Source organism: Chaetodon auriga, chromosome 2, assembly GCF_051107435.1.
Source record: "Chaetodon auriga isolate fChaAug3 chromosome 2, fChaAug3.hap1, whole genome shotgun sequence".
Lineage (NCBI taxonomy): Eukaryota > Metazoa > Chordata > Actinopteri > Chaetodontiformes > Chaetodontidae > Chaetodon > Chaetodon auriga.
In genome coordinates this window covers 29,114,887-29,142,545 of record NC_135075.1, presented here as the reverse complement: position 1 = coordinate 29,142,545, position 27,659 = coordinate 29,114,887, and the positions used below count along the sequence as shown (strand labels likewise).

Sequence of the window (27,659 nt, the reverse complement as noted above, 5' to 3'; positions counted from 1 at the left end):
TGCAGATGGTGGTTTGGGGCTGACGGGGGGTTTTCCTGGAGGTTTTCAGCAGGAGAAGCTCGCGGTCTCTTCTCATCACTCGACGGTTCGTGTTTGACAGTTTTGTCCTTTTCAGCTGTGAAAGTGTGAAACTTCTCGGCGCGTCATGGGGTGAATCTGACACGAAGAGGATGCTGATCCGGCGATGAAGAGTGTGAATGAAGAGTGTCGTGACCAAACTGACAGGTCAGTGTCAAGAAAAGATGGAGATGTCATTCTCACTCTTACGGTCTCACCAGAAAGTGTTTCTGAGGAGACTCAAACTGCGATGACTTGATTCATTGTTCAGCTCCTCGTCTGAACGCAGCTCACTGTGGATTTACATCATATGAAGTTTGTCTCTGGTTCACTTCAGTGTTTAACGTGTTCCAGTTTGTTATTGAAGGTGCTTTTTTTTTTCCACCGCTGTGATTTCAGGCTGCAGCGCTTCCTCGTGCTGAATTATAGATCAACTTTATTTCTGTATGTGCAGCATGGCAGCTCCCCTGAGAGCCCAGCATGGGCCCCTACATGTAATTATAGACAGAGTCACAGCGTCCCGCGGTTACTCACTCCCTTTTCCTTTTGTTTGTTCTCGAACAAGAATAACAGCCACCACAGATCACACTGTGGGAAGAAAAGAAGTGTTTTATTCTAGACATTTGAAATCATTTCTCTGGGAATGAAAGGGACGCGCTTAGAAGACGTTTTCAGACTGTATGTAAGAAATCAGTCCAGAAAAGACCCAGGACAAAAATAACCTGCAAACAGTCTGAATGTGTTTCCAAATATTAAAATAACAAAGAAAAAGTTCATGAAAAGTTGACTGTCGAGTTTTCAGTCGAGACAAATGATTTTCAGCTGAAGTTAGCTTTGGAACGACATCATTTAAAGTGCAAAAAGAAGCTTTTAGACTGAATGAAAACTGTGGGATGTGGCTGGAAGCTCGGAAAGGCAGGAATTACACCTTTGAGTTGATTTTGTTTTCATGACCTCACCAGAGGACCTTTATTGCCAACAAACATTAGGAATATGGCTCATTAAATAGTTGAAAAGGTCTTTTTTATGAAAGTTTTTTTTAAGTTTAATGTTTTCATCAGCTTGAACTCTTCTCCTCCTCATTTATTGGTGCATTCATGGTGCCAATAAAGACCAAACACCTGCATCATCTAAATAAGTAATCAGTGGACATCTAAAGATGTGAGACAAATGAGAATTTAAACAGAGACACGTTGTCAGACTCAAGGAGTCGTGTTACGAACAGAGTGATGGATTAATGAATGGACCCACGGGCTGCAGGCCCAGGACCCCCGGATCAGAGCCTCCGTACGAAGGGGTGAAAGTAAAACTGCTTGTAGGAAAAGAGATGCAAAAAAGTTCTAAGAGACACAAAAGGACCACAAAGAGACACAAAATGACAACAAGAGACACAAAACGACGACAGACGCACAACGATCAGGAAGAGATGCAAAACAACCACAAAGAGACATGAAATGACTACAAAGAAACTCAAAACCACAAAGGGCTACAAAACAACCAGAAAGAACGCAAAATGACGACAAAGAAATGTAAAGCAATGACAGAGGACCAGGAAACCAGCAGGATGAGACGCAAAATCACATCAAAGAGGCACAAAACGATGACAGACACAGAACGAGCACGAAGCGTGACGCTGACATCACATTCAGTCAGATCACTTCTTAAAAACAGGGATGTTGTCGAGACCAGCTGTCATCTGCCAACCTGCTCACTGCAGTCTGTCCTCAGGACGTGTCCATTCTGAATATCCCGTTTCAAATGGGGAAATATTGAATTCCACAAACAGGACGCCAGTGAAACGCTGCACGTTTGTGATGAAGCCATCTTCAGACTCGTGGAAGGATATTAAGATTTTACTTAAAGCGGCTCTAATGAATATTTCTATAATAGAAACGGATCAACGACAAAGTAAAAACAGTGTGTCAATGTGAACGAAGACGCTCGTGTGTACTTGAGTAAAATTACTTAGTTACTATCCGCCATGTGCACACCCGCCGCCCACCTCCATGAAGACAGAGTTCAGCGCCTCCGTTTTCTGTAAACGCCTCGTGTGTCCGTAAATCAGCCAGCTGAGGGGAGAAGAATCTGATTAAACAGCAGCAGGAAGAGAGTCAGACTGCTCTGCTTAAAACACCATTAAGTCCACATTATCTTAACACCTGTCTGTGATTCCTCGGGCCATTTCCTACTCTCTGCAACTACACACCATGTGACGTTATTACATTACATTACTGCTCCACTTAACCTGGAGAAAGCCACTTACTGCTGGACGGACGGACGGACGGACGGACGGAGCGACGGACGGAGCGACGGAGCGACGGAGCGAGTGCTGGTGATGTTTTGTGCCAGGAGGCATCACTCTGATCAGAAATAAAAAACAAAAACCAAACTTGAGAATTCTGATGCAGACGTCATTCGCTGAAACTTCACTTGTTGCTAAGCGATATTAAACCAACATTTGCCAACTGAACTGGACTCAGTTCTGTTTCCTGGCAGTAAAATTAAGATTTTACTGTAAAATATTTGAGCAACATTTGAGGCCTTTGGACAGAGAGAACTCCACATGATGCTCTCAGTGTGCGTTCGTCTTTCCACGGCTTCAGAGTTCCATGTGAACTTTGTTATTTATTCATCTGTACTTTTATTGTGACAGTGTGTACAGTGTGTACAGTGTGTACACTCTGTGGGTGTTTGTACACAGAGTACAGTAGATGAGCATGCGTGGGAGTCGGTTTCTGGTTTGGCTGCACGTGTGTCTTTTTTTTTTTTAACTTGATCACATGAAAACAAGTCGCTTGCATCCATTATTAACGTTGATGGGAGTTAAATGATGATTTAAGTGTTTTTCAGAGGAATTTGTCTCCTGGCTTGTTACACACAGAAAACATTCAAATGTGGAATTAATCTACAAAGATCTGGTCAGTAAAAGCTTTTTGGCTCTCAACCAAAAAAATGAAAATGTCTGGAACATCAAATTAGTTTCTGGCCGACTCCTCGTAGAAGTGCATTTAGCAGAGAAGATGAAACGAGAAGGACGACGTCACAAAGACGACGCTCAGAATATTAAACTGTCTTCAGAAAACACGTCTCCATGGGGGTTCTGGTGATTGTTGACTCACCTTGAGATGAAGGACACGCGCACACACGTGTGTACACACACACACACACACACACACACGCATTATTTTGCAATGATCCCTAATGACTTATCAGTCGGGCTGTGCTCCAAGTCTGCAGTCAAAGGATGAGCCTGCTGCCATTCTGTATTTTTGTTACTGGAAAGACCAAAACCAAACCAGTGTTAGTCTGTCTCTGAAGACTTTCCTGTACTTGTCCCCGTCTGAGGCTCTGAGCTCCAAGCCCTTATGTTGCTACTGGAGACATAAATCTTTAAAAACAGCTGACAGATACTTCATTTCTTTGAAGTCTCGCTCATTTCCTAAAGAGGACGTTCGCTGTAGTTTAAGAAACGTTACTCAATCAGGAGGAAATTGTGCATTTGTGTGGGACTATTTTCAGTGGCGGATTAATCCATATTTGGTGCTGTAGTGTGTTTGGGGCGGTTTGGACGGCTGATGTGGGATTGAGTCACTATGTACTGCTGTAGTTAATGCAGGGGACTGGTGTGGTTCATTTTTGGATAAAATGCAGCTCTGTGGCACAGAGGAAGAGGAGGATCAGGAGGAAGTCATTGTTAGTTTTAGTCTTTTCATGGGACAATAACAGACAATAAGAACAAATTTAGAATCACCAGCTCCATCTGTAAAGATGAAAAATATTTATATTTTGACATTGTTTTTGTCAAAATGATCAAATAAATGCATGATCCCACACAAAGTTTGAATGAGCTCTTTGACAAAGGGAAAGGAGTATTTGTCATTTCAGTAGCTGCAGTAGTTTCCTGCTAAAAGAGAGACACTTGATTTGTCAAACGCAGACTAATGAGTGTAAAACAAAAATAAACCAGAATGTGAGAACTTGCTGATCCGTTTTCTATGTTTATTGTGAATCTGATGCAGCAACACGTTTCACAGACTGGGAAAGATGTGGAATGCTCCAAAAACACCTGTTTGGAATGTTCCACAGGTAAACAGGCTCAGTGGTAACAGGTGAGAGGATCATGATTGGATGAAGGAGATGACCACATGGACTCAGGAACACTTCAGAAAACTGTTTTCATTCGACATCCAAAAAAAACGCTCCCTCTTTAAGATGTGAGACTCTTTGTTTTGTGTGTGTTACCTCTGTCCTCATCTCTCTTGTGTCTCTGCCAGGTAACCATGGTGAAGGAGAGTCTGCCCAGCTGGGTCCACCAGGACTCTGACGAGGGTTTCGTCCACGTGAACGTCGGCGGTCTGAAGAGGAGCCTCTGTTCCAGCACCCTGAAGAAATTCCCGGACACCAGACTGGGAAAACTGCTGGCATGTGATTCAGAGGAGGACATACTGCAGGTGGGTCCAGGGGCGTGTCCAGAGGGGTGCCTGAAATCTGATTGGCCCCCGCAAGTGCCATGCCATTGTCCTAAAGTATGGTTGGCTCTCTGCCTGGTTAGAGGCGGGACCTTCTGCGATATTAAGAAATGAAAAATGTAAACGCGGGAACTTCTTTTTGAAGTCTCCACCTTCGCCCTTCCTCCCCTCTCCTCTTCCTCCCTCCTGCAGGTGTGTGATGACTATGACGTGCAGCAGAAGGAGTTTTATTTTGATAGGAATCCCGGCTTGTTCCCTTATGTCCTCCACTTTTACCAGACCGGCAAACTCCACATCATGGAGGAGCTGTGTGTCTTCTCCTTCAGGTGTGTCTGTCTCTCTGATGTTTGTAAACGCTCGCTCACTTTTATCTGTTTGTCATTTCTAATTTTTAAAAAAAGACCCTCAGTCGTTTCAGCAACCTTCTGACAGACGGGAATAAAAGCAGTCACATCGTCTGTAAATACTCATATTTCTACATTTTTACTTACACTTGATCAGAAAAGGTGTTTCCATCTCCCATTAATTCTTTAAAAAAAAAGGGGAAAAATCACCAAAAAGCTGTAGCATAAACCACAGTAACCAGTAACCAAACCGACCAGGACCTGATCTGAACGATCTTTATGCAGCAATCCAAATCAAAACTTTCCTGTAACAGAGACAGTCTGAAGCCAAAAATCCATAAACAAATACATGAACGACTTCCTCATCGACTTACGTTTTCCACAGTCAGGAGATCGAGTACTGGGGCATCAACGAGTTCTTCCTGGACACCTGCTGCAGTTACCGTTACCACGACCGCAAGCTGGAGAGCAGCCGGCATCGCAGCTGGGACGACGAGAGCGACGTCAGCAGCATAGACACGTCTGTGGACGAGATATCCGACTTAAAGAGGTAAAAGACGGCGGAGCTTTGACGTGAAGGATTATCAGCCGTCACGCAGCTCGTGAAGTCACCCTCTTCCTCACTCCTCACAGAGACATGCAGCATTTCCAGGAAGTGCGTTACGGGAACATCAGGAAGTGTCTGTGGCTGACGCTGGAGAACCCGGGATACTCCATCCCCAGCAAGCTCTTCAGTCTGGTCTCCATCTGCGTGGTGCTCACATCCATCGCCATCATGTGCATCAACAGCATCCCAGAGTATCAGGTTAGTAAGAAGAGTCAAACAGAACGGCGACGAGTTTAATCTGGAATGAATTTACAGAATATTTCAATCAGGGGTTTTCAAACTGAGCTTGAGGTGAAGATGATACCTGAGGTGAAGTGGACAGGGATGATGATTTGGACTCATTAGGGTCCAGTTTGGAGCACAGCTGTCTGGACTTTGTCTGGACTTTAAAAAAAACATCTGGTTTAGACGATGCAACACTCTGATTATCTCTCAAAACTCCCCAAACTCATGAATATCTGTTTACTCAAAACCTCGTAATAAGGCAGGAAGTCTGCCGTCTTGGTCCTGGTCTGGTGTATCATGCATGTCCATGAGATGCAGGAAGAGTTCTTGTCTCCTTTGAGAGTCCGAGCCCTCGGTCAGACTCAGACTTTGTATTTTCTGTCTAAATTCTTGACGTTTGACCACATAATTGGTTTCATTTAAAAGAAACAAAATGCTGTGAGTTGATGAAAGTGTGTTTGTTCTGTCTGTCATCCCAGATGTTTTAATGCAGCTGTGAGGAGACTTCATGCTGGACAGAATGACTTGAAAATGAGCTTAAAGAGTAAACGTGTCATGGGAAACACCTTGTGATCAATAATCTTCCTCTCTCTTCTCTCAGACTTTTGACAGCGAGGGGAAGCTGATGGAGGACACGACCATGCAGGCTCTGGAGGTGTTCTGCACCTGCTGGTTCACCTTCGAGGTGAGGAGATGAGAACAAAGTGGTGAAGAGTGTGAAGATAAAGTGAAGAGTCCGCTGAGTGTTTCTCTGTCTTTGAGGTGGTGACGCGGCTGCTGCTCGCACCGAACAGGAAGAAGTTCTTCCATCACCCTCTGAACATCATCGACGTGGTGTCCGTGGCTCCCATCTACATCACCCTGCTCTTCGACTTGACTGTGGGATCAGAGTCTGAACTGGGAGACCTGGGACGACTCATACAGGTTCAGAGTTTGTATTTGTTTGTGTGTAAAGCTGGCTCAGATTCCTGTAGTGAAGTTTAACAAACGTTCATACTGTAGGCTCTTTTTTGGATTTTATTCCTCCTCTTCATCACGTGCCTCATGTCTCTCTCGCTCTCTCAGGTGTTCAGGTTAATGAGGATCTTCAGAGTTTTGAAACTCGCCCGGCACTCGACAGGTCTGCGCTCACTGGGGGCGACTCTGCGGGTGAGTCCGGACTCTTCTCTGCTCCCGCATGTGCGTTTTAGGAATTATGTAACAGAAGACTTCCTGAGTCGGGCGGTGACGTCAAGCAGCCGTAGAAACGTCTCAGGAAAAACAGAAATATTGATTCTTACTTTCTCGTCTTGGTCTGTTGACCTTTCTGCAGACGAAGGCGGACGGATCGTGAGCAGATGTTGGTCTGAAGGTCTGAGCTCGTATCTGTCAGGGCTTCAGTTTGAGACCAGCATTAAAAAAGATGATTGAAAGTAGCTGATTGTTGAGCTGCAGGTTAAGAAAAGATGAAACTGAACCGTGGAGACAACGATCGATGTCAGCTGTCTAAATCTGGTCTTCACGCAGAGAGGTGTGTGTGCTGCTCTGCTTTGTCAGGACGTTCGATGTCAAGTCAGAGTTTTCGTGGTGTCTTCTCTCCGTGCATGTGAAGTGTTTCAGCTCCACCAGCAGAGATCTGACTCAGAATCAGTTACCGCAGTGAGCGGCTGTGCAGCTCCGCTGGGTTTCATTACATCAGCCTCAGCGGACACGAGGAGGAAAGTCTGAGAGCAGAGCAGCAGGTCGAGTTTCAGCCTCGTCTGTCAGAACATTATCTGAACATAAAACATCGTAATGCAGGAGCTGTGATGTCAGTAGATGAATCATTGTCTTAAATAATTAGGGCCACGGGGCAGCCACGAGCACTATTGTTATCCTGCGTGTTTTTTCTTCTTATTATTAGGGCCACGGGGCAAGCCACGAGCACTACTGCCTACAGCAAAGCTGTAGACAGTAGTGCTCGGGGCGAAGCCCCGAGCACTATTGTTATCCTGCGTGTTTTTTCTTATTATTAGGGCCACGGGGCAAGCCACGAGCACTACTGCCTACAGCAAAGCTGTAGACAGTAGTGCTCGGGGCGAAGCCCCGAGCACTATTGTTATCCTGCGTGTTTTTTCTTATTATTAGGGCCACGGGGCAAGCCACGAGCACTACTGCCTACAGCAAAGCTGTAGACAGTAGTGCTCGGGGCGAAGCCCCGAGCACTATTGTTATCCTGCGTGTTTTTTCTTATTAGGGCCACGGGGCAGCCACGAGCACTACTGCCTACAGCAAAGCTGTAGACAGTAGTGCTCGGGGCGAAGCCCCGAGCACTATTGTTATCCTGCGTGTTTTTTCTTATTATTATTAGGGCCACGGGGCAAGCCACGAGCACTACTGCCTACAGCAAAGCTGTAGACAGTAGTGCTCGGGGCGAAGCCCCGAGCACTATTGTTATCCTGCGTGTTTTTTCTTCTTCTTCTTATTAGGGCCACGGGGCAAGCCACGAGCACTACTGCCTACAGCAAAGCTGTAGACAGTAGTGCTCGGGGCGAAGCCCCGAGCACTATTGTTATCCTGCGTGTTTTTTCTTCTTCTTCTTATTATTATTATTCTTCCTCTTCCGTGTCAAATTTCGGACCGCTACTCCTCCTACAGTTTTGGGAGCACCCACGCAAATGTTATATCAAAACGTGCGTCTCGATCGGGATCGGCGTGCTATTATTTTTGGGAAATTTATCGCAGTTTTTCGCGACGTAAGTCGCGAAAAACTGCGATAAATTTTCCATAAGAAATGAATGGGAGGCGGTAAAAATTGTCGCACTTTTTCTACTGGCTACTGCTCCGGCATACTTTCACCTAGAGACTCCATTTAAACTTTAAATTGTAGTAACAAGTCTTGTCTATTGCTGTATTAAGCCGCGTTTTGATAACTCATGTAGTTTTTGAATAATCCCTCATCAATGACCATGAGCGTTTTTGGAGAAATTCTCTGATTTCAATGGGTGTGTATTGCGCGGACAGTTAGAGGCTAGAGTGGGTGACATCATCGCTAGAGTGGGAGAGAGCCGATTAAAAACGACTAGGTTTTTGCTCTTTCCACGCTCCTCCCGGCCACAGTTTACACTCTACAGGCATGATTTTTTCCACAGTTGTAGACAAACTTGTCCTCTCTCTCACAATGTGCTCGAAAAATCTGTGAGACGAACAGAATTTGAATTAGCAGCCTCTAAGCGCGGCCACGTCTGTCTCTGCTCTCCATGCACTCCAATACAAAGATTTTCGGAGAGAGCAGAAAGGAGCCCTGTTTTCAACTCGCGACTGTGTCCACAAAATATTCTGTAGAAACACAAAATTACACCAAAACGTTCAGGAAGTCCTCAAGGCGCTCACGGTGTCTTTGTTTTTCTGATAGGAGCTTCCGTTCTCTCAGGAGAAGCCCAAATGTGAGAGGAGTGCAGAGGCAGAAAATCGCTCGTTTTCTCCGCTTTTCTGTCGCCCCTCTCTGTCTGCCCCTATCGTCATGGGCAACCAAGCCAAATTGCCATGACAACCACTGGGCCTCAGTGGCAGAGAGCCTAAAAAAAACTCCAGATTTTCTGTCTTTCCAGGCTCCTCCCGGCCACAGTTTCCACACTACAGGCATGATTTTTTCCACAATTGCAGACAAACTTGTCCTCTCTCTCACAATGTGCTGGAAAAATGTGTGAGACTTACAGAATTTGAATTAGAGGCCTCTAAGCCCGGCCATGTCTGTCTATGTCTCTTTTTCTCTCTCTGAGTGCATGTGTGCCTGAGTGCTGAGAGGGGGCGTGTGTGTGCGTGCGCAGCTGGGTCTCATAGAGCATGATTGGGAGGGGCTCTGAAGTTGCTGTGGCAACCTCTGAGGCTCAGTACCTCTGTGAGCACTTCTCTCTCATGCTCCCACATGGAAATAAACAGACATATGGGCATATAATGTAATGTATATGTACGCGGTCGGGCAGTAGACCCCGTGGCCCTTTCAAAATTTCCCGCAGGGAAATTGTCTAGTTATTATTCTTCCTCTTCCGTGTCAAATTTTGGACCGCTACTCCTCCTACAGTTTTGGGAGCACCCACGCAAATGTTATATCAAAACGTGCGTCTCGATCGGGATCGGCGTGCTATTACTTTTGGGAAATTTATCGCAGTTTTTCGCGACGTAAGTCGCGAAAAACTGCGATAAATTTCCCATAAGAAATGAATGGGAGGCGGTAAAAATTGTCGCACTTCTTCTACTGGCTACTGCTCCGGCATACTTTCACCTAGAGACTCCATTTAAACTTTAAATTGTAGACACAAGTCTTGTCTGTTGGTGTATTAAGCCACGTTTTGATAACTCATGTAGTTTTTGAATAATCCCTCATCAATGACCATGAGCGTTTTTGGAGAAATTCTCAGATTTCAATGGGTGTGTATTGCGCGGACAGTTAGAGGCTAGAGTGGGTGACATCATCGCTAGAGTGGGAGAGAGCCGATTAAAAACGTCTGGATTTTTGCTCTTTCCACGCTCCTCCCGGCCACAGTTTACACTCTACAGGCATGATTTTTTCCACAGTTGTAGACAAACTTGTCCTCTCTCTCACAATGTGCTCAAAAAATCTGTGAGACTTACAGAATTTGAATTAGCAGCCTCTAAGCGCGGCCACGTCTGTCTCTGCTCTCCATGCACTCCAATACAAAGATTTTCGGAGAGAGCAGAAAGGAGCCCTGTTTTCAACTCGCGACTGTGTCCACAAAATATTCTGTAGAAACACAAAATTACACCAAATCGTTCAGGAAGTCCTCAAGGCGCTCACGGTGTCTTTGTTTTTCTGATAGGAGCTACCGTTCTCTCAGGAGAAGCCCAAATGTGAGAGGAGTGCAGAGGCAGAAAATCGCTCGTTTTCTTCGCTTTTCTGTCGCCCCTGTCTGTCTGCCCTTATCGTCATGGGCAACCAGCTCAAGTTGCCGTGACAACCCCTGAGCCTAAGTAGTCAGAGTGGCAGAGAGCCTTTTTTTAACTCCAGATTTTCTGTCTTTCCAGGCTCCTCCCGGCCACAGTTTACACACTACAGGCATGATTTTTTCCACAGTTGCAGACAAACTTGTCCTCTCTCTCACAATGTGCTGGAAAAATGTGTGAGACTTACAGAATTTGAATTAGAGGCCTCTAAGCCCGGCCATGTCTGTCTCTGTCTCTTTTTCTCTCTCTGAGTGCATGTGTGCCTGAGTGCTGAGAGGGGGCGTGTGTGTGCGTGCGCAGCTGGGTCTCATAGAGCATGATTGGGAGGGGCTCTGAAGTTGCTGTGGCAACCTCTGAGGCTCAGTACCTCTGTGAGCACTTCTCTCTCATGCTCCCTCACACACAGAGAGACATAATGGGCATATAATGTAATATATATGTACACGGTCGGGCAGTAGACCCCGTGGCCCTTTCAAAATTTCCCGCAGGGAAATTGTCTAGTTATTAGGGCCACGGGGCAAGCCACGAGCACTACTGCCTACAGCAAAGCTGTAGACAGTAGTGCTCGGGGCGAAGCCCCGAGCACTATTGTTATCCTGCGTGTTTTTTCTTATTATTAGGGCCACGGGGCAGCCACGAGCACTACTGCCTACAGCAAAGCTGTAGACAGTAGTGCTCGGGGCGAAGCCCCGAGCACTATTGTTATCCTGCGTGTTTTTTCTTCTTATTATTATTATTATTATTATTATTCTTCCTCTTCCGTGTCAAATTTCGATTCGCTACTCCTCCTACAGTTTTGGGAGCACCCACGCAAAAGTTATATCAAAACGTGCGTCTCGATCGGGATCGGCGTGCTATTATTTTTGGGAAATTTATCGCAGTTTTTCGCGACGTAAGTCGCGAAAAACTGCGATAAATTTCCCATAAGAAATGAATGGGAGGACGTAAAAATCATTCCACTTTTTCTACTGGCTACTGCTCCGGCATACTTTCACCTAGAGACTCCATTTAAACTTTAAATTGTAGACACAAGTCTTGTCTATTAATGTATTAAGCCACGTTTTGATAACTCATGTAGTTTTTGAATAATCCCTCATCAATGACCATGAGCGTTTTTGGAGAAATTCTCAGATTTCAATGGGTGTGTATTGCGCGGACAGTTAGAGGCTAGAGTGGGTGACATCATCGCTAGAGTGGGAGAGAGCCGATTAAAAACGTCTGGATTTTTGCTCTTTCCACGCTCCTCCCGGCCACAGTTTACACTCTACAGGCATGATTTTTTCCACAGTTGTAGACAAACTTGTCCTCTCTCTCACAATGTGCTCGAAAAATCTGTGAGACTTACAGAATTTGAATTAGCAGCCTCTAAGCGCGGCCACGTCTGTCTCTGCTCTCCATGCACTCCAATACAAAGATTTTCGGAGAGAGCAGAAAGGAGCCCCGTTTTCAACTCGCGACTGTGTCCACAAAATATTCTGTAGAAACACAAAATTACACCAAATCGTTCAGGAAGTCCTCAAGGCGCTCACGGTGTCTTTGTTTTTCTGATAGGAGCTACCGTTCTCTCAGGAGAAGCCCAAACGTGAGAGGAGTGCAGAGGCAGAAAATCGCTCGTTTTCTCCGCTTTTCTGTCGCCCCTGTCTGTCTGCCCTTATCGTCATGGGCAACCAGCTCAAGTTGCCGTGACAACCTCTGAGCCTAAGTACTCAGAGTGGCAGAGAGCCTTTTTTTAACTCCAGATTTTCTGTCTTTCCAGGCTCCTCCCGGCCACAGTTTACACACTACAGGCATGATTTTTTCCACAGTTGCAGACAAACTTGTCCTCTCTCTCACAATGTGCTGGAAAAATGTGTGAGACTTACAGAATTTGAATTAGAGGCCTCTAAGCCCGGCCATGTCTGTCTCTGTCTCTTTTTCTCTCTCTGAGTGCATGTGTGCCTGAGTGCTGAGAGGGGGCGTGTGTGTGCGTGCGCAGCTGTGTCTCATAGAGCATGATTGGGAGGGGCTCTGAAGTTGCTGTGGCAACCTCTGAGGCTCAGTACCTCTGTGAGCACTTCTCTCTCATGCTCCCTCACACACAGAGAGACATAATGGGCATATAATGTAATGTATATGTACGCGGTCGGGCAGTAGACCCCGTGGCCCTTTCAAAATTTCCCGCAGGGAAATTGTCTAGTTATTATTCTTCCTCTTCCGTGTCAAATTTCGATTCGCTACTCCTCCTACAGTTTTGGGAGCACCCACGCAAATGTTATATCAAAACGTGCGTCTCGATCGGGATCGGCGTGCTATTATTTTTGGGAAATTTATCGCAGTTTTTCGCGACGTAAGTCGCGAAAAACTGCGATAAATTTCCCATAAGAAATGAATGGGAGGCCGTAAAAATTGTCGCACTTTTTCTACTGGCTACTGCTCCGGCATACTTTCACCTAGAGACTCCATTTAAAATTTAAATTGTAGACACAAGTCTTGTCTATTGCTGTATTAAGCCACGTTTTGATAACTCATGTAGTTTTTGAATAATCCCTCATCAATGACCATGAGCGTTTTTGGAGAAATTCTCAGTTTTCAATGGGTGTGTATTGCGCGGACAGTTAGAGGCTAGAGTGGGTGACATCATCGCTAGAGTGGGAGAGAGCCGATTAAAAACGTCTGGATTTTTGCTCTTTCCACGCTCCTCCCGGCCACAGTTTACACTCTACAGGCATGATTTTTTCCACAGTTGTAGACAAACTTGTCCTCTCTCTCACAATGTGCTCGAAAAATCTGTGAGACAAACAGAATTTGAATTAGCAGCCTCTAAGCGCGGCCACGTCTGTCTCTGCTCTCCATGCACTCCAATACAAAGATTTTCGGAGAGAGCAGAAAGGAGCCCTGTTTTCAACTCGCGACTGTGTCCACAAAATATTCTGTAGAAACACAAAATTACACCAAATCGTTCAGGAAGTCCTCAAGGCGCTCACGGTGTCTTTGTTTTTCTGATAGGAGCTACCGTTCTCTCAGGAGAAGCCAAAATGTGAGAGGAGTGCAGAGGCAGAAAATGGCTCGTTTTCTCCGCTTTTCTGTCGCCCCTGTCTGTCTGCCCTTATCGTCATGGGCAACCAGCTCAAGTTGCCGTGACAACCACTGAGCCTCAGTGGCAGAGAGCCTTTTTTTAACTCCAGATTTTCTGTCTTTCCAGGCTCCTCCCGGCCACAGTTTACACACTACAGGCATGATTTTTTCCACAGTTGTAGACAAACTTGTCCTCTCTCTCACAATGTGCTGGAAAAATGTGTGAGACTTACAGAATTTGAATTAGCGGCCTCTAAGCCCGGCCACTTCTGTCTCTGTCTCTTTTTCTCTCTCTGAGTGCATGTGTGCCTGAGTGCTGAGAGGGGGCGTGTGTGTGCGTGCGCAGCTGGGTCTCATAGAGCATGATTGGGAGGGGCTCTGAAGTTGCTGTGGCAACCTCTGAGGCTCAGTACCTCTGTGAGCACTTCTCTCTCATGCTCCCTCACACACAATGAGCCATAATGGGCATATAATGTAATGTATATGTACGCGGTCGGGCAGTAGACCCCGTGGCCCTTTCAAAATTTCCCGCAGGGAAATTGTCTAGTTATTATTATTAGGGCCACGGGGCAAGCCACGAGCACTACTGCCTACAGCAAAGCTGTAGACAGTAGTGCTCGGGGCGAAGCCCCGAGCACTATTGTTATCCTGCGGGTTTTTTCTTCTTCTTATTAGTGGGCAAGCTGAAGCTTGCACACTTATGTTCTTCCCACTATTTATTATTCTTCTTATTATTATTATTATTATTAGTGGGCAAGCTGAAGCTTGCACACTTATGTTCTTCCCACTATTTATTATTCTTATTATTATTATTATTATTATTATTATTCCGATGCTTTTTTTGGAACCTATCTCCTCCTACAGTTCTTAACCTAAAAATTTAATTCAAACGTTAAAAAATGGAACTTTCTTTCCGGTAAGTTGCTATTACTTTTGGTGGTGGTATCTGGAATAGGTTTGGAATTATTCAAGTTTATTCCGACTTTTTCTCTATGGAAAATGAATTGGATGAAGTTTGAAAAATCAGTAATGGTCCAACATTTTTAGCTCGTTCATAATTCTTGCCAGAAACCTCAAGTAATTTTTTTAATGTTCCCCTTACCTCGCAAAATATTTCCACAATTCAACTTTGTGATATCGTTTGTACTTTTCCAATAATTAATTTTTATCCACAATATTTTTTGAATGGCAGTCAATGAGAGAGCCGTTTGGAAAAGCTCCAACCCAGCCCTCTTTGAACTCTAACTACTCCTTCATAATTTGAGCTACAAATTTCATTCAACCTTTAAATGGCTCAGAACAAGTGCTACTTTAAAGGTTGTAAACATCGTGTAGGTATTTGTCATAGTTTCCGAGATATCATTTTTTAAGTTTTATGTTGTTTTTCGACCGTCCAATGAGTGTGTATGGCATCGATCGTTTCAGCTTGAGTGGGTGACGTCATCTGTTAGAGTGGGAGAGAGACGAAAAACCTTTCAGATTTTCGCTCTTTCCACACTCCTCCCAGCCGCAGTTTACACTCTACGCGCATGATTTTTTCCACAGTTGTAGACACATGTGTTCTGTCTCTCACAATGTGCTTGAAAAATGTGAGAGATTTACCGAAGTTGAATTAGCAGCGTCGAAGTGCGGCCACGTCTGTCTCTTCTCTCCATTAACTCCAATACAAAGATTTTCTGAGACAAGCGGACCGGACTCCTGTTTTTAACTCGCAAGTGTCGACGAAATATTTGGTGTAGAAACGCCGAACTAACGCCGAATTGTTCAGGAAGTCCTTAGAGCGATGATGGTCGGTGTATTTTTCTGATAGGAGCTACCGTTTTGTCAGAATCAGTTTAAATGTGAGACCAGCGCAGGGGCAGCAAAGCGCTGTGTTTCTCCGTCTGAATGCCTGTGTGTCTGCTCCGCTGAGCTGCCTGTGCACCTGTTTCAGTGTGTGTGTGTGTGTGTGTGTGTGTGTGTATGGTCGTTCACTGTACGATACTTCGTGAAGTCGTTCATATTTTAGACGAACGTGAATTGAACGCGCTGATGCACGTTATTTTGAACTCGTTCATCCTGGTGTCTGTGAACTGGAACCGGACTCCTGTTTTTAACTCGCAAGTGTCGACGAAATATTTGGTGTAGAAACGCCGAACTAACGCCGAATTGTTCAGGAAGTCCTTAGAGCGATGATGGTCGGTGTATTTTTCTGATAGGAGCTACCGTTTTGTCAGAATCAGTTTAAATGTGAGACCAGCGCAGGGGCAGCAAATCGCTGTGTTTCTCCGTCTGAATGCCTGTGTGTCTGCTCCGCTGAGCTGCCTGTGCACCTGTTTCAGTGTGTGTGTGTGTGTGTGTGTGTGTGTGTGTGTGGTCGTTCACTGTACGATACTTCGTGAAGTCGTTCATATTTTAGACGAACGTGAATTGAACGCGCTGATACACGTTATTTTGAACTCGTTCATTCTGGTGTCTGTGAACTGCGCGCTGTTTCAGTTTAACTTCGTTCAATAGCGTGCCAGATTTCTATAGCGCCTGTCAGGCGAGAAGCCGGCAAAACCACAGCGTAAACGGGGCTTAATGTGTAGCGATAAACACACCCTATTTCTCAACACCAGCAATCAGCGTGGCACCGCCGCATGCGTCATGAAAACAGAATGCGACAGCAGCACGGAGCCGACAGAGCAACAAGGACGCGTCGTATGATCATTTCAGCGAGTTTTATGACAAGGTCAGTGTTGTGCCTGAACGCGTACATAGAACGATAGTGCGTGAACTCGTTTATGTTTTAGACGAACGTGAAATGAACGCGCTGATGCACGTTATTATGAACTCGTTCATTGCGGTGTCTGTGAACTGCGCGCTGTTTCAGTTTAATTTCGTTCTATAGCGTGCCAGATTTCTATAGCGCTTGTCAGCCGAGAAACGGGCAAAACCACAGCGTAAACGGGGCTTAATGTGTAGCGATAAACGCACCCTATTTCTCAACACCAGCAATCGTGCGTCATGAAAACAGAATACGACAGCAGCACGGAGCCGACAGAGCAACAAGGAGGCGGCGTATGATCATTTCAGCGAGCTTTATGACAAGGTCAGTGTTGTGCCTGAACGCGTTGATAGAACGATAGTTCGTGACGGCGTTCATATTTTAGATGAACGTGAATTGGCCGCGTTGATGCAAGTTACTATGAAGTCGTTCATTCTGGTGTCTGTGAACTGCGCTCTCTGTCCGGTTAACTTCGTTCAATAGCTGATGGCTGTTAAATACGTATTACTTAATTAATTTACAGCGTGGCACCGCCGCGTGTTTCACATGAAGTGAAAGCTGCAGCTGTTAGTAATGTGGACTGAATGGACAGCAGCATTTAAAGCAGCAATGAGGACATGTTGTCCCCTAAATGTTATTGTAAATCATGATTGGATAAGAATTCAAACGTGAAGATGAAGATGAAATCTGACGCATAGTTACAGTGGTCAAACTGATCAAATAATTGCTATCTATGGTTCTATAGGCTGTGTCAATCATTTTGAAAAATAATAGCTCACAACAACATATGGGGAAAAAATAACTATGAATTAATTCATTTTTACAACGGTGAACTTAGTTGAAAATGTTGAATTATGAATTATGAACTGAACTACTTCATTTTGAAATGTGTGAACTGAACTGTGCAGTAGTTCATGTAGACAGTGAACTTTCCCAACACTGGCTCCTTGTGTATAATGTCATAATGTCACTAGTATTAATTGTTTGACATTCCAGAAAGAGCAGATACTGTGTGTGGAGCGGACCAACCCGGACTCTTTGGTTATTGTCCTTGGGGACTTTAACAAAGGTAATCTCACCCACGCACTTCCAAAATACACACCGCTTATTAAACGCCCGCCCAGTGAGGAGAATATTCTGGATCGCTGTTACAGCACAATCAGAGATGTTTGTCACACCGTCCCCCCGTGCTGCACTATCAAACCGTTGTACATATGAAATCGGCTTGTCTGACATCCAGAAAATGATGATCGCCTTGCGTTAAGACAATCACTTATGACGGTGCAGAGCCGGTATGTCTTTTGAGGCGACGAGGCGCAGTGTTGCATTGATTTCATATGTCCAACGGTCTAATCATTGTGACATCTGTTCTCTGTTTTCGCCACAAGGTGGAGCTTCCCCTTGTGAGACGGGAGTTGAGTGAGTTCACTGTGTCTGTGCCAACTGAGGACTCTGTGTTGCTGCGGCTTTTGGCTGAAATTTTCTGCTTTCTTCAGCTTGCCCACGCATTTTCTTCAGGAAATGCAATCTTTCTAGTTATTATTATTATTATTATTATTCCGATCCTTTTTTTGCCGGCTATCTCCTCCTACAGTTCTTAACCTAAAAATTTAATTCAAACGTTAAAAAATGGAACTTTCTTTCCGGTAAGTTGCTATTACTGTTGGTGGTGGTATCTGGAATAGGTTTGGAATTATTCAAGTTTATTCCGACTTTTTCTCTATGGAAAATGAATTGGATGAAGTTTGAAAAATCAGTAATGGTTTAACATTTTTAACTCGTTCATAATTCTTGCCAGAAAGCTCAAGTAATTTTTTTCATGTTCCCCTTACCTCGCAAAATATTTCCACAATTCAACTTTGTGATATCGTGTGTACTTTTCCAATAATTAATTTTTATCTACAATATCTTTTGAATGGCAGTCAATGAGAAAGCCGTTTGGAAAAGCTCCAACCCAGCCCTCTTTGAACTCTAACTACTCCTTCATAATTTGAGCTACAATTTTCATTCAACCTTTAAATGGCTCACAACAAGTGCTACTATAAAGGTTGTAAACATCGTGTAGGTATTTGTCATAGTTTCCGAGATATCATTTTTTAAGTTTTATGGTGTTTTTCGAGCGTCCAATGAGTGTGTATGGCATCGATCGTTTCAGCTTGAGCGGATGACGTCATCTGTTAGAGTGGGAGAGAGACGAAAAAGCTTTCAGATTTTCGCTCTTTCCACACTCCTCCCAGCCGCAGTTTACACTCTACGCGCATGATTTTTTCCACAGTTGTAGACACATGTGTTCTGTCTCTCACAATGTGCTTGAAAAATCTGAGCGATTTGCCGAAGTTGAATTAGCAGCGTCGAAGTGCGGCCACGTCTGTCTCTTCTCCCCATTAACTCCAATACAAAGATTTTCTGAGACAAGCGGACCGGACTCCTGTTTTTAACTCGCAAGTGTCGACGATATATTTGGTGTAGAAACGCCGAACTAACGCCGAATTGTTCAGGAAGTCCTTAGAGCGATGATGGTCGGTGTATTTTTCTGATAGGAGCTACCGTTTTGTCAGAATCAGTTTATATGTGAGACCAGCGCAGGGGCAGCAAATCGCTGTGTTTCTCCGTCTGAATGCCTGTGTGTCTGCTCCGCTGAGCTGCCTGTGCACCCGTTTCAGTGTGTGTGTGTGTGTGTGTGTGTGTGTGTGTATATGGTCGTTCACTGTACGATACTTCGTGAAGTCGTTCATATTTTAGACGAACGTGAATTGAACGCGCTGATGCACGTTATTTTGAACTCGTTCATCCTGGTGTCTGTGAACTGCGCGCTGTTTCAGTTTAACTTCGTTCAATAGCGTGCCAGATTTCTATAGCGCCTGTCAGGCGAGAAGCTGGCAAAACCACAGCGTAAACGGGGCTTAATGTGTAGCGGTAAACACACCCTATTTCTCAACACCAGCAATCAGCGTGGCACCGCCGCATGCGTCATGAAAACAGAATACGACAGCAGCACGGAGCTGACAGAGCAACAAGGACGCGTCGTATGATCATTTCAGCGAGTTTTATGACAAGGTCAGTGTTGTGCCTGAACGCGTACATAGAACGATAGTGCGTGAACTCGTTTATGTTTTAGACGGACGTGAAATGAACGCGCTGATGCACGTTATTATGAACTAGTTCATTGCGGTGTCTGTGAACTGCGCGCTGTTTCAGTTTAATTTCGTTCAATAGCGTGCCAGATTTCTATAGCGCTTGTCAGCCGAGAAGCCGGCAAAACCACAGCGTAAACGGGGCTTAATGTGTAGCGATAAACGCACCCTATTTCTCAACACCAGCAATCGTGCGTCATGAAAACAGAATACGACAGCAGCACGGAGCCGACAGAGCAACAAGGAGGCGGCGTATGATCATTTCAGTGAGTTTTATGACAAGGTCAGTGTTGTGCCTGAACGCGTTGATAGAACGATAGTTCGTGACGGCGTTCATATTTTAGATGAACGTGAATTGGCCGCGCTGATGCAAGTTACTATGAAGTCGTTCATTCTGGTGTCTGTGAACGGCGCACTCTGTCCGGTTAACTTCGTTCAATAGCTGATGGCTGTTAAATACGTATTACTTAATTAATTTACAGCGTGGCACCGCCGCGTGTTTCACATGAAGTGAAAGCTGCAGCTGTTAGTAATGTGGACTGAATGGACAGCAGCATTTAAAGCAGCAATGAGGACATGTTGTCCCCTAAACTTTATTGTAAATCATGGTTGGATAAGAAGTCAAACGTGAACATGAAGATGAAATCTGACGCATAGTTACAGTGGTAAAACTGATTAAATAATTGCTGTCTGTGGTTCTATAAGCTGTGTCAATCATTTTGAAAAATAATAGCTCACAACAACATATGGAAAAAAAAAATAATTATGAATTAATTCATTTTTACAACGGTGAACTTAGTTGAAAATGTTGAATTATGAATTATGAACTGAACTACTTCATTTTGAAATGTGTGAACTGAACTGTGCAGTAGTTCATGTAGGCAATGAACTTTCCCAACACTGGCTCCTTGTGTATAATGTCATAATGTCACTAGTATTAATTGTTTGACATTCCAGAAAGAGCAGATACTGTGTGTGGAGCACACAAACCCGGACTCTTGAGTTATTTTCTTTGGGGACTTTAACAAAGGTAATCTCACCCACGCTCTCCCTAAATACACACCGCTTATTAAACGCCCGCCCAGTGAGGAGAATATTCTGGATCGCTGTTACAGCACAATCAGAGATGTTTGTCACACCGTCCCCCCGTGCTGCACTATCAAACCGTTGTACATATGAAATCGGCTTGTCTGACATCCAGAAAATGATGATCGCCTTGCGTTAAGACAATCACTTATGACGGTGCAGAGCCGGTATGTCTTTTGAGGCGACGAGGCGCAGTGTTGCATTGATTTGATATGTCCAACGGTCTAATCCTTGTGACATCTGTTCTCTGTTTTCGCCACAAGGTGGAGCTTCCCCTTGTGAGACGGGAGTTGAGTGAGTTCACTGTGTCTGTGCCACCTGAGGACTCTGTGTTGCTGCGGCTTTTGGCTGAAATTTTCTGCTTTCTTCAGCTTGCCCACGCATTTTCTTCAGGAAATGCAATCTTTCTAGTTATTATTAGGGCCACGGGGCAGCCACGAGCACTACTGCCTACAGCAAAGCTGTAGACAGTAGTGCTCGGGGCGAAGCCCCGAGCACTATTGTTATCCTGCGTGTTTTTTCTTCTTATTATTATTATTATTATTATTATTCTTCCTCTTCCGTGTCAAATTTCGATTCGCTACTCCTCCTACAGTTTTGGGAGCACCCACGCAAAAGTTATATCAAAACGTGCGTCTCGATCGGGATCGGCGTGCTATTATTTTTGGGAAATTTATCGCAGTTTTTCGCGACGTAAGTCGCGAAAAACTGCGATAAATTTCCCATAAGAAATGAATGGGAGGACGTAAAAATCATTCCACTTTTTCTACTGGCTACTGCTCCGGCATACTTTCACCTAGAGACTCCATTTAAACTTTAAATTGTAGACACAAGTCTTGTCTATTAATGTATTAAGCCACGTTTTGATAACTCATGTAGTTTTTGAATAATCCCTCATCAATGACCATGAGCGTTTTTGGAGAAATTCTCAGATTTCAATGGGTGTGTATTGCGCGGACAGTTAGAGGCTAGAGTGGGTGACATCATCGCTAGAGTGGGAGAGAGCCGATTAAAAACGACTAGGTTTTTGCTCTTTCCACGCTCCTCCCGGCCACAGTTTACACTCTACAGGCATGATTTTTTCCACAGTTGTAGACAAACTTGTCCTCTCTCTCACAATGTGCTCGAAAAATCTGTGAAACGAACAGAATTTGAATTAGCAGCCTCTAAGCGCGGCCACGTCTGTCTCTGCTCTCCATGCACTCCAATACAAAGATTTTCGGAGAGAGCAGAAAGGAGCCCTGTTTTCAACTCGCGACTGTGTCCACAAAATATTCTGTAGAAACACAAAATTACACCAAAACGTTCAGGAAGTCCTCAAGGCGCTCACGGTGTCTTTGTTTTTCTGATAGGAGCTTCCGTTCTCTCAGGAGAAGCCCAAATGTGAGAGGAGTGCAGAGGCAGAAAATCGCTCGTTTTCTCCGCTTTTCTGTCGCCCCTCTCTGTCTGCCCTTATCGTCATGGGCAACCAAGCCAAATTGCCGTGACAACCACTGAGCCTCAGTGGCAGAGAGCCTTTTTTTAACTCCAGATTTTCTGTCTTTCCAGGCTCCTCCCGGCCACAGTTTACACACTACAGGCATGATTTTTTCCACAGTTGCAGACAAACTTGTCCTCTCTCTCACAATGTGCTGGAAAAATGTGTGAGACTTACAGAATTTGAATTAGAGGCCTCTAAGCCTGGCCATGTCTGTCTCTGTCTCTTTTTCTCTCTCTGAGTGCATGTGTGCCTGAGTGCTGAGAGGGGGCGTGTGTGTGCGTGCGCAGCTGGGTCTCATAGAGCATGATTGGGAGGGGCTCTGAAGTTGCTGTGGCAACCTCTGAGGCTCAGTACCTCTGTGAGCACTTCTCTCTCATGCTCCCTCACACACAGAGAGGCATAATGGGCATATAATGTAATGTATATGTACGCGGTCGGGCAGTAGACCCCGTGGCCCTTTCAAAATTTCCCGCAGGGAAATTGTCTAGTTATTCTTCCTCTTCCGTGCTTTTTTCGATTCGCTACTCCTCCTACAGTTTTGGGAGCACCCACGCAAAAGTTATATCAAAACGTGCGTCTTGATCGGGATCGCTATGCTATTATTTTTCTTAAATTTATCGCAGTTTTTCGCGACGTAAGTCGCGAAAAACTGCGATAAATTTCCCATAAGAAATGAATGGGAGGTGGTAAAAATTGTCGCACTTTTTCTACTGGCTACTGCTCCGGCATACTTTCACCTAGAGACTCCATTTAAACTTTAAATTGTAGACACAAGTCTTGTCTATTGCTGTATTAAGCCACGTTTTGATAACTCATGTAGTTTTTGAATAATCCCTCATCAATGACCATGAGCGTTTTTGGAGAAATTCTCTGATTTCAATGGGTGTGTATTGCGCGGACAGTTAGAGGCTAGAGTGGGTGACATCATCGCTAGAGTGGGAGAGAGCCGATTAAAAACGTCTAGGTTTTTGCTCTTTCCACGCTCCTCCCGGCCACAGTTTACACTCTATAGGCATGATTTTTTCCACAGTTGTAGACAAACTTGTCCTCTCTCTCACAATGTGCTCGAAAAATCTGTGAGACAAACAGAATTTGAATTAGCAGCCTCTAAGCGCGGCCACGTCTGTCTCTGCTCTCCATGCACTCCAATACAAAGATTTTCGGAGAGAGCAGAAAGGAGCCCTGTTTTCAACTCGCGACTGTGTCCACAAAATATTCTGTAGAAACACAAAATTACACCAAAACGTTCAGGAAGTTCTCAAGGCGCTCACGGTGTCTTTGTTTTTCTGATAGGAGCTTCCGTTCTCTCAGGAGAAGCCCAAATGTGAGAGGAGTGCAGAGGCAGAAAATCGCTCGTTTTCTCCGCTTTTCTGTCGCCCCTCTCTGTCTGCCCCTATCGTCATGGGCAACCAAGCCAAATTGCCGTGACAACCACTGAGCCTCAGTGGCAGAGAGCCTAAAAAAAACTCCAGATTTTCTGTCTTTCCACGCTCCTCCCGGCCACAGTTTACACACTACAGGCATGATTTTTTCCACAGTTGCAGACAAACTTGTCCTCTCTCTCACAATGTGCTGGAAAAATGTGTGAGACTTACAGAATTTGAATTAGAGGCCTCTAAGCCCGGCCATGTCTGTCTTTGTCTCTTTTTCTCTCTCTGAGTGCATGTGTGCCTGAGTGCTTAGAGGGGGCGTGTGTGTGCGTGCGCAGCTGGGTCTCATAGAGCATGATTGGGAGGGGCTCTGAAGTTGCTGTGGCAACCTCTGAGGCTCAGTACCTCTGTGAGCACTTCTCTCTCATGCTCCCTCACACACAATGAGCCATAATGGGCATATAATGTAATGTATATGTACGCGGTCGGGCAGTAGACCCCGTGGCCCTTTCAAAATTTCCCGCAGGGAAATTGTCTAGTTATTATTATTAGGGCCACGGGGCAAGCCACGAGCACTATTGTTATCCTGCGGGTTTTTTCTTCTTATTATTAGGGCCACGGGGCAAGCCACGAGCACTACTGCCTACAGCAAAGCTGTAGACAGTAGTGCTCGGGGCGAAGCCCCGAGCACTATTGTTATCCTGCGTGTTTTTTCTTCTTCTTATTATTATTATTATTATTATTATTCTTCCTCTTCCGTGTCAAATTTCGATTCGCTACTCCTCCTACAGTTTTGGGAGCACCCACGCAAATGTTATATCAAAACGTGCGTCTCGATCGGGATCGGTGTGCTATTATTTTTCTTGAATTTATCGCAGTTTTTCGCGACGTAAGTCGCGAAAAACTGCGATAAATTTCCCATAAGAAATGAATGGGAGGCGGTAAAAATTGTCGCACTTCTTCTACTGGCTACTGCTCCGCCATACTTTCACCTAGAGACTCCATTTAAACTTTAAATTGTAGACACAAGTCTTGTCTATTGCTGTATTAAGCCACGTTTTGATAACTCATGTAGTTTTTGAATAATCCCTCATCAATGACCATGAGCGTTTTTGGAGAAATTCTCAGATTTCAATGGGTGTGTATTGCGTGGACAGTTAGAGGCTAGAGTGGGTGACATCATCGCTAGAGTGGGAGAGAGCCGATTAAAAACGACTAGGTTTTTGCTCTTTCCACGCTCCTCCCGGCCACAGTTTACACTCTACAGGCATGATTTTTTCCACAGTTGTAGACAAACTTGTCCTCTCTCTCACAATGTGCTCGAAAAATCTGTGAGACAAACAGAATTTGAATTAGCAGCCTCTAAGCGCGGCCACGTCTGTCTCTGCTCTCCATGCACTCCAATACAAAGATTTTCGGAGAGAAGCAGAAAGGAGCCCCGTTTTCAACTCGCGACTGTGTCCACAAAATATTCTGTAGAAACACAAAATTACACCAAATCGTTCAGGAAGTCCTCAAGGCGCTCACGGTGTCTTTGTTTTTCTGATAGGAGCTTCCGTTCTCTCAGGAGAAGCCAAAATGTGAGAGGAGTGCAGAGGCAGAAAATCGCTCGTTTTCTCCGCTTTTCTGTCGCCCCTGTCTGTCTGCCCTTATTGTCATGGGCAACCAGCTCAAGTTGCCGTGACAACCACTGAGCCTCAGTGCTCAGAGTGGCAGAGAGCCGTTTTTTAACTCCAGATTTGTTGTCTTTCCAGGCTCCTCCCGGCCACAGTTTACACACTACAGGCATGATTTTTTCCACAGTTGCAGACAAACTTGTCCTCTCTCTCACAATGTGCTGGAAAAATGTGTGAGACTTACAGAATTTGAATTAGACGCCTCTAAGCCCGGCCACTGTCTCTTTTTCTCTCTCTGAGTGCATGTGTGCCTGAGTGCTGAGAGGGGGCGTGTGTGTGCGTGCGCAGCTGGGTCTCATAGAGCATGATTGGGAGGGGCTCTGAAGTTGCTGTGGCAACCTCTGAGGCTCAGTACCTCTGTGAGCACTTCTCTCTCATGCTCCCTCACACACAGAGAGACATAATGGGCATATAATGTAATGTATATGTACGCGGTCGGGCAGTAGACCCCGTGGCCCTTTCAAAATTTCCCGCAGGGAAATTGTCTAGTTATTATTATTCTTCCTCTTCCGTGCTTTTTTCGATTCGCTACTCCTCCTACAGTTTTGGGAGCACCCACGCAAAAGTTATATCAAAACGTGCGTCTTGATCGGGATCGCTATGCTATTATTTTTCTTAAATTTATCGCAGTTTTTCGCGACGTAAGTCGCGAAAAACTGCGATAAATTTCCCATAAGAAATGAATGGGAGGTGGTAAAAATTGTCGCACTTTTTCTACTGGCTACTGCTCCGGCATACTTTCACCTAGAGACTCCATTTAAACTTTAAATTGTAGACACAAGTCTTGTCTATTGCTGTATTAAGCCACGTTTTGATAACTCATGTAGTTTTTGAATAATCCCTCATCAATGACCATGAGCGTTTTTGGAGAAATTCTCTGATTTCAATGGGTGTGTATTGCGCGGACAGTTAGAGGCTAGAGTGGGTGACATCATCGCTAGAGTGGGAGAGAGCCGATTAAAAACGTCTAGGTTTTTGCTCTTTCCACGCTCCTCCCGGCCACAGTTTACACTCTATAGGCATGATTTTTTCCACAGTTGTAGACAAACTTGTCCTCTCTCTCACAATGTGCTCGAAAAATCTGTGAGACAAACAGAATTTGAATTAGCAGCCTCTAAGCGCGGCCACGTCTGTCTCTGCTCTCCATGCACTCCAATACAAAGATTTTCGGAGAGAGCAGAAAGGAGCCCTGTTTTCAACTCGCGACTGTGTCCACAAAATATTCTGTAGAAACACAAAATTACACCAAAACGTTCAGGAAGTTCTCAAGGCGCTCACGGTGTCTTTGTTTTTCTGATAGGAGCTTCCGTTCTCTCAGGAGAAGCCCAAATGTGAGAGGAGTGCAGAGGCAGAAAATCGCTCGTTTTCTCCGCTTTTCTGTCGCCCCTCTCTGTCTGCCCCTATCGTCATGGGCAACCAAGCCAAATTGCCGTGACAACCACTGAGCCTCAGTGGCAGAGAGCCTAAAAAAAACTCCAGATTTTCTGTCTTTCCACGCTCCTCCCGGCCACAGTTTACACACTACAGGCATGATTTTTTCCACAGTTGCAGACAAACTTGTCCTCTCTCTCACAATGTGCTGGAAAAATGTGTGAGACTTACAGAATTTGAATTAGAGGCCTCTAAGCCCGGCCATGTCTGTCTTTGTCTCTTTTTCTCTCTCTGAGTGCATGTGTGCCTGAGTGCTTAGAGGGGGCGTGTGTGTGCGTGCGCAGCTGGGTCTCATAGAGCATGATTGGGAGGGGCTCTGAAGTTGCTGTGGCAACCTCTGAGGCTCAGTACCTCTGTGAGCACTTCTCTCTCATGCTCCCTCACACACACAGAGACATAATGGGCATATAATGTAATGTATATGTACGCGGTCGGGCAGTAGACCCCGTGGCCCTTTCAAAATTTCCCGCAGGGAAATTGTCTAGTTATTCTTCCTCTTCCGTGTCAAATTTCGATTCGCTACTCCTCCTACAGTTTTGGGAGCACCCACGCAAATGATATATCAAAACGTGCGTCTTGATCGGGATCGGCGTGCTATTACTTTTCTTGGATTTATCGCAGTTTTTCGCGACGTAAGTCGCGAAAAACTGCGATAAATTTCCCATAAGAAATGAATGGGAGGCGGTAAAAATTGTCGCACTTTTTCTACTGGCTACTGCTCCGGCATACTTTCACCTAGAGACTCCATTTAAACTTTAAATTGTAGACACAAGTCTTGTCTATTGGTGTTTTAAGCCACGTTTTGATAACTCGTGTAGTTTTTGAATAATCCCTGATCAATGACCATGAGCGTTTTTGCAGAAATTCTCTGATTTCAATGGGTGTGTATTGCGTGGACAGTTAAGGCTAGAGTGGGTGACATCATCGCTAGAGTGGGCGAGAGCTGATCAAAAACGTCTGGATTTTTGCTCTTTCCACGCTCCTCCCGGCCACAGTTTACACTCTACAGGCATGATTTTTTCCACAGTTGTAGACAAACTTGTCCTCTCTCTCA

At 45.0% G+C, this 27,659-nt stretch overlaps 1 protein-coding gene across 1 annotated transcript in view; it reads left to right on the top strand.

Annotated features, from left to right (window-relative positions):
• Positions 1–27,659, top strand: part of LOC143329663 (delayed-rectifier potassium channel regulatory subunit KCNS2) — a 36,870-nt gene continuing 9,211 nt past the window's right edge. The window contains exons 1-8 of the mRNA XM_076745669.1: positions 1–225; positions 4,332–4,508; positions 4,719–4,852; positions 5,256–5,420; positions 5,504–5,675; positions 6,304–6,387; positions 6,465–6,626; positions 6,768–6,851. Of these exons, the coding sequence (XP_076601784.1) occupies positions 4,338–4,508; positions 4,719–4,852; positions 5,256–5,420; positions 5,504–5,675; positions 6,304–6,387; positions 6,465–6,626; positions 6,768–6,851 (972 nt within the window). The 5' untranslated portion in view covers positions 1–225; positions 4,332–4,337. The remainder of the gene's footprint in view (positions 226–4,331; positions 4,509–4,718; positions 4,853–5,255; positions 5,421–5,503; positions 5,676–6,303; positions 6,388–6,464; positions 6,627–6,767; positions 6,852–27,659) is intronic.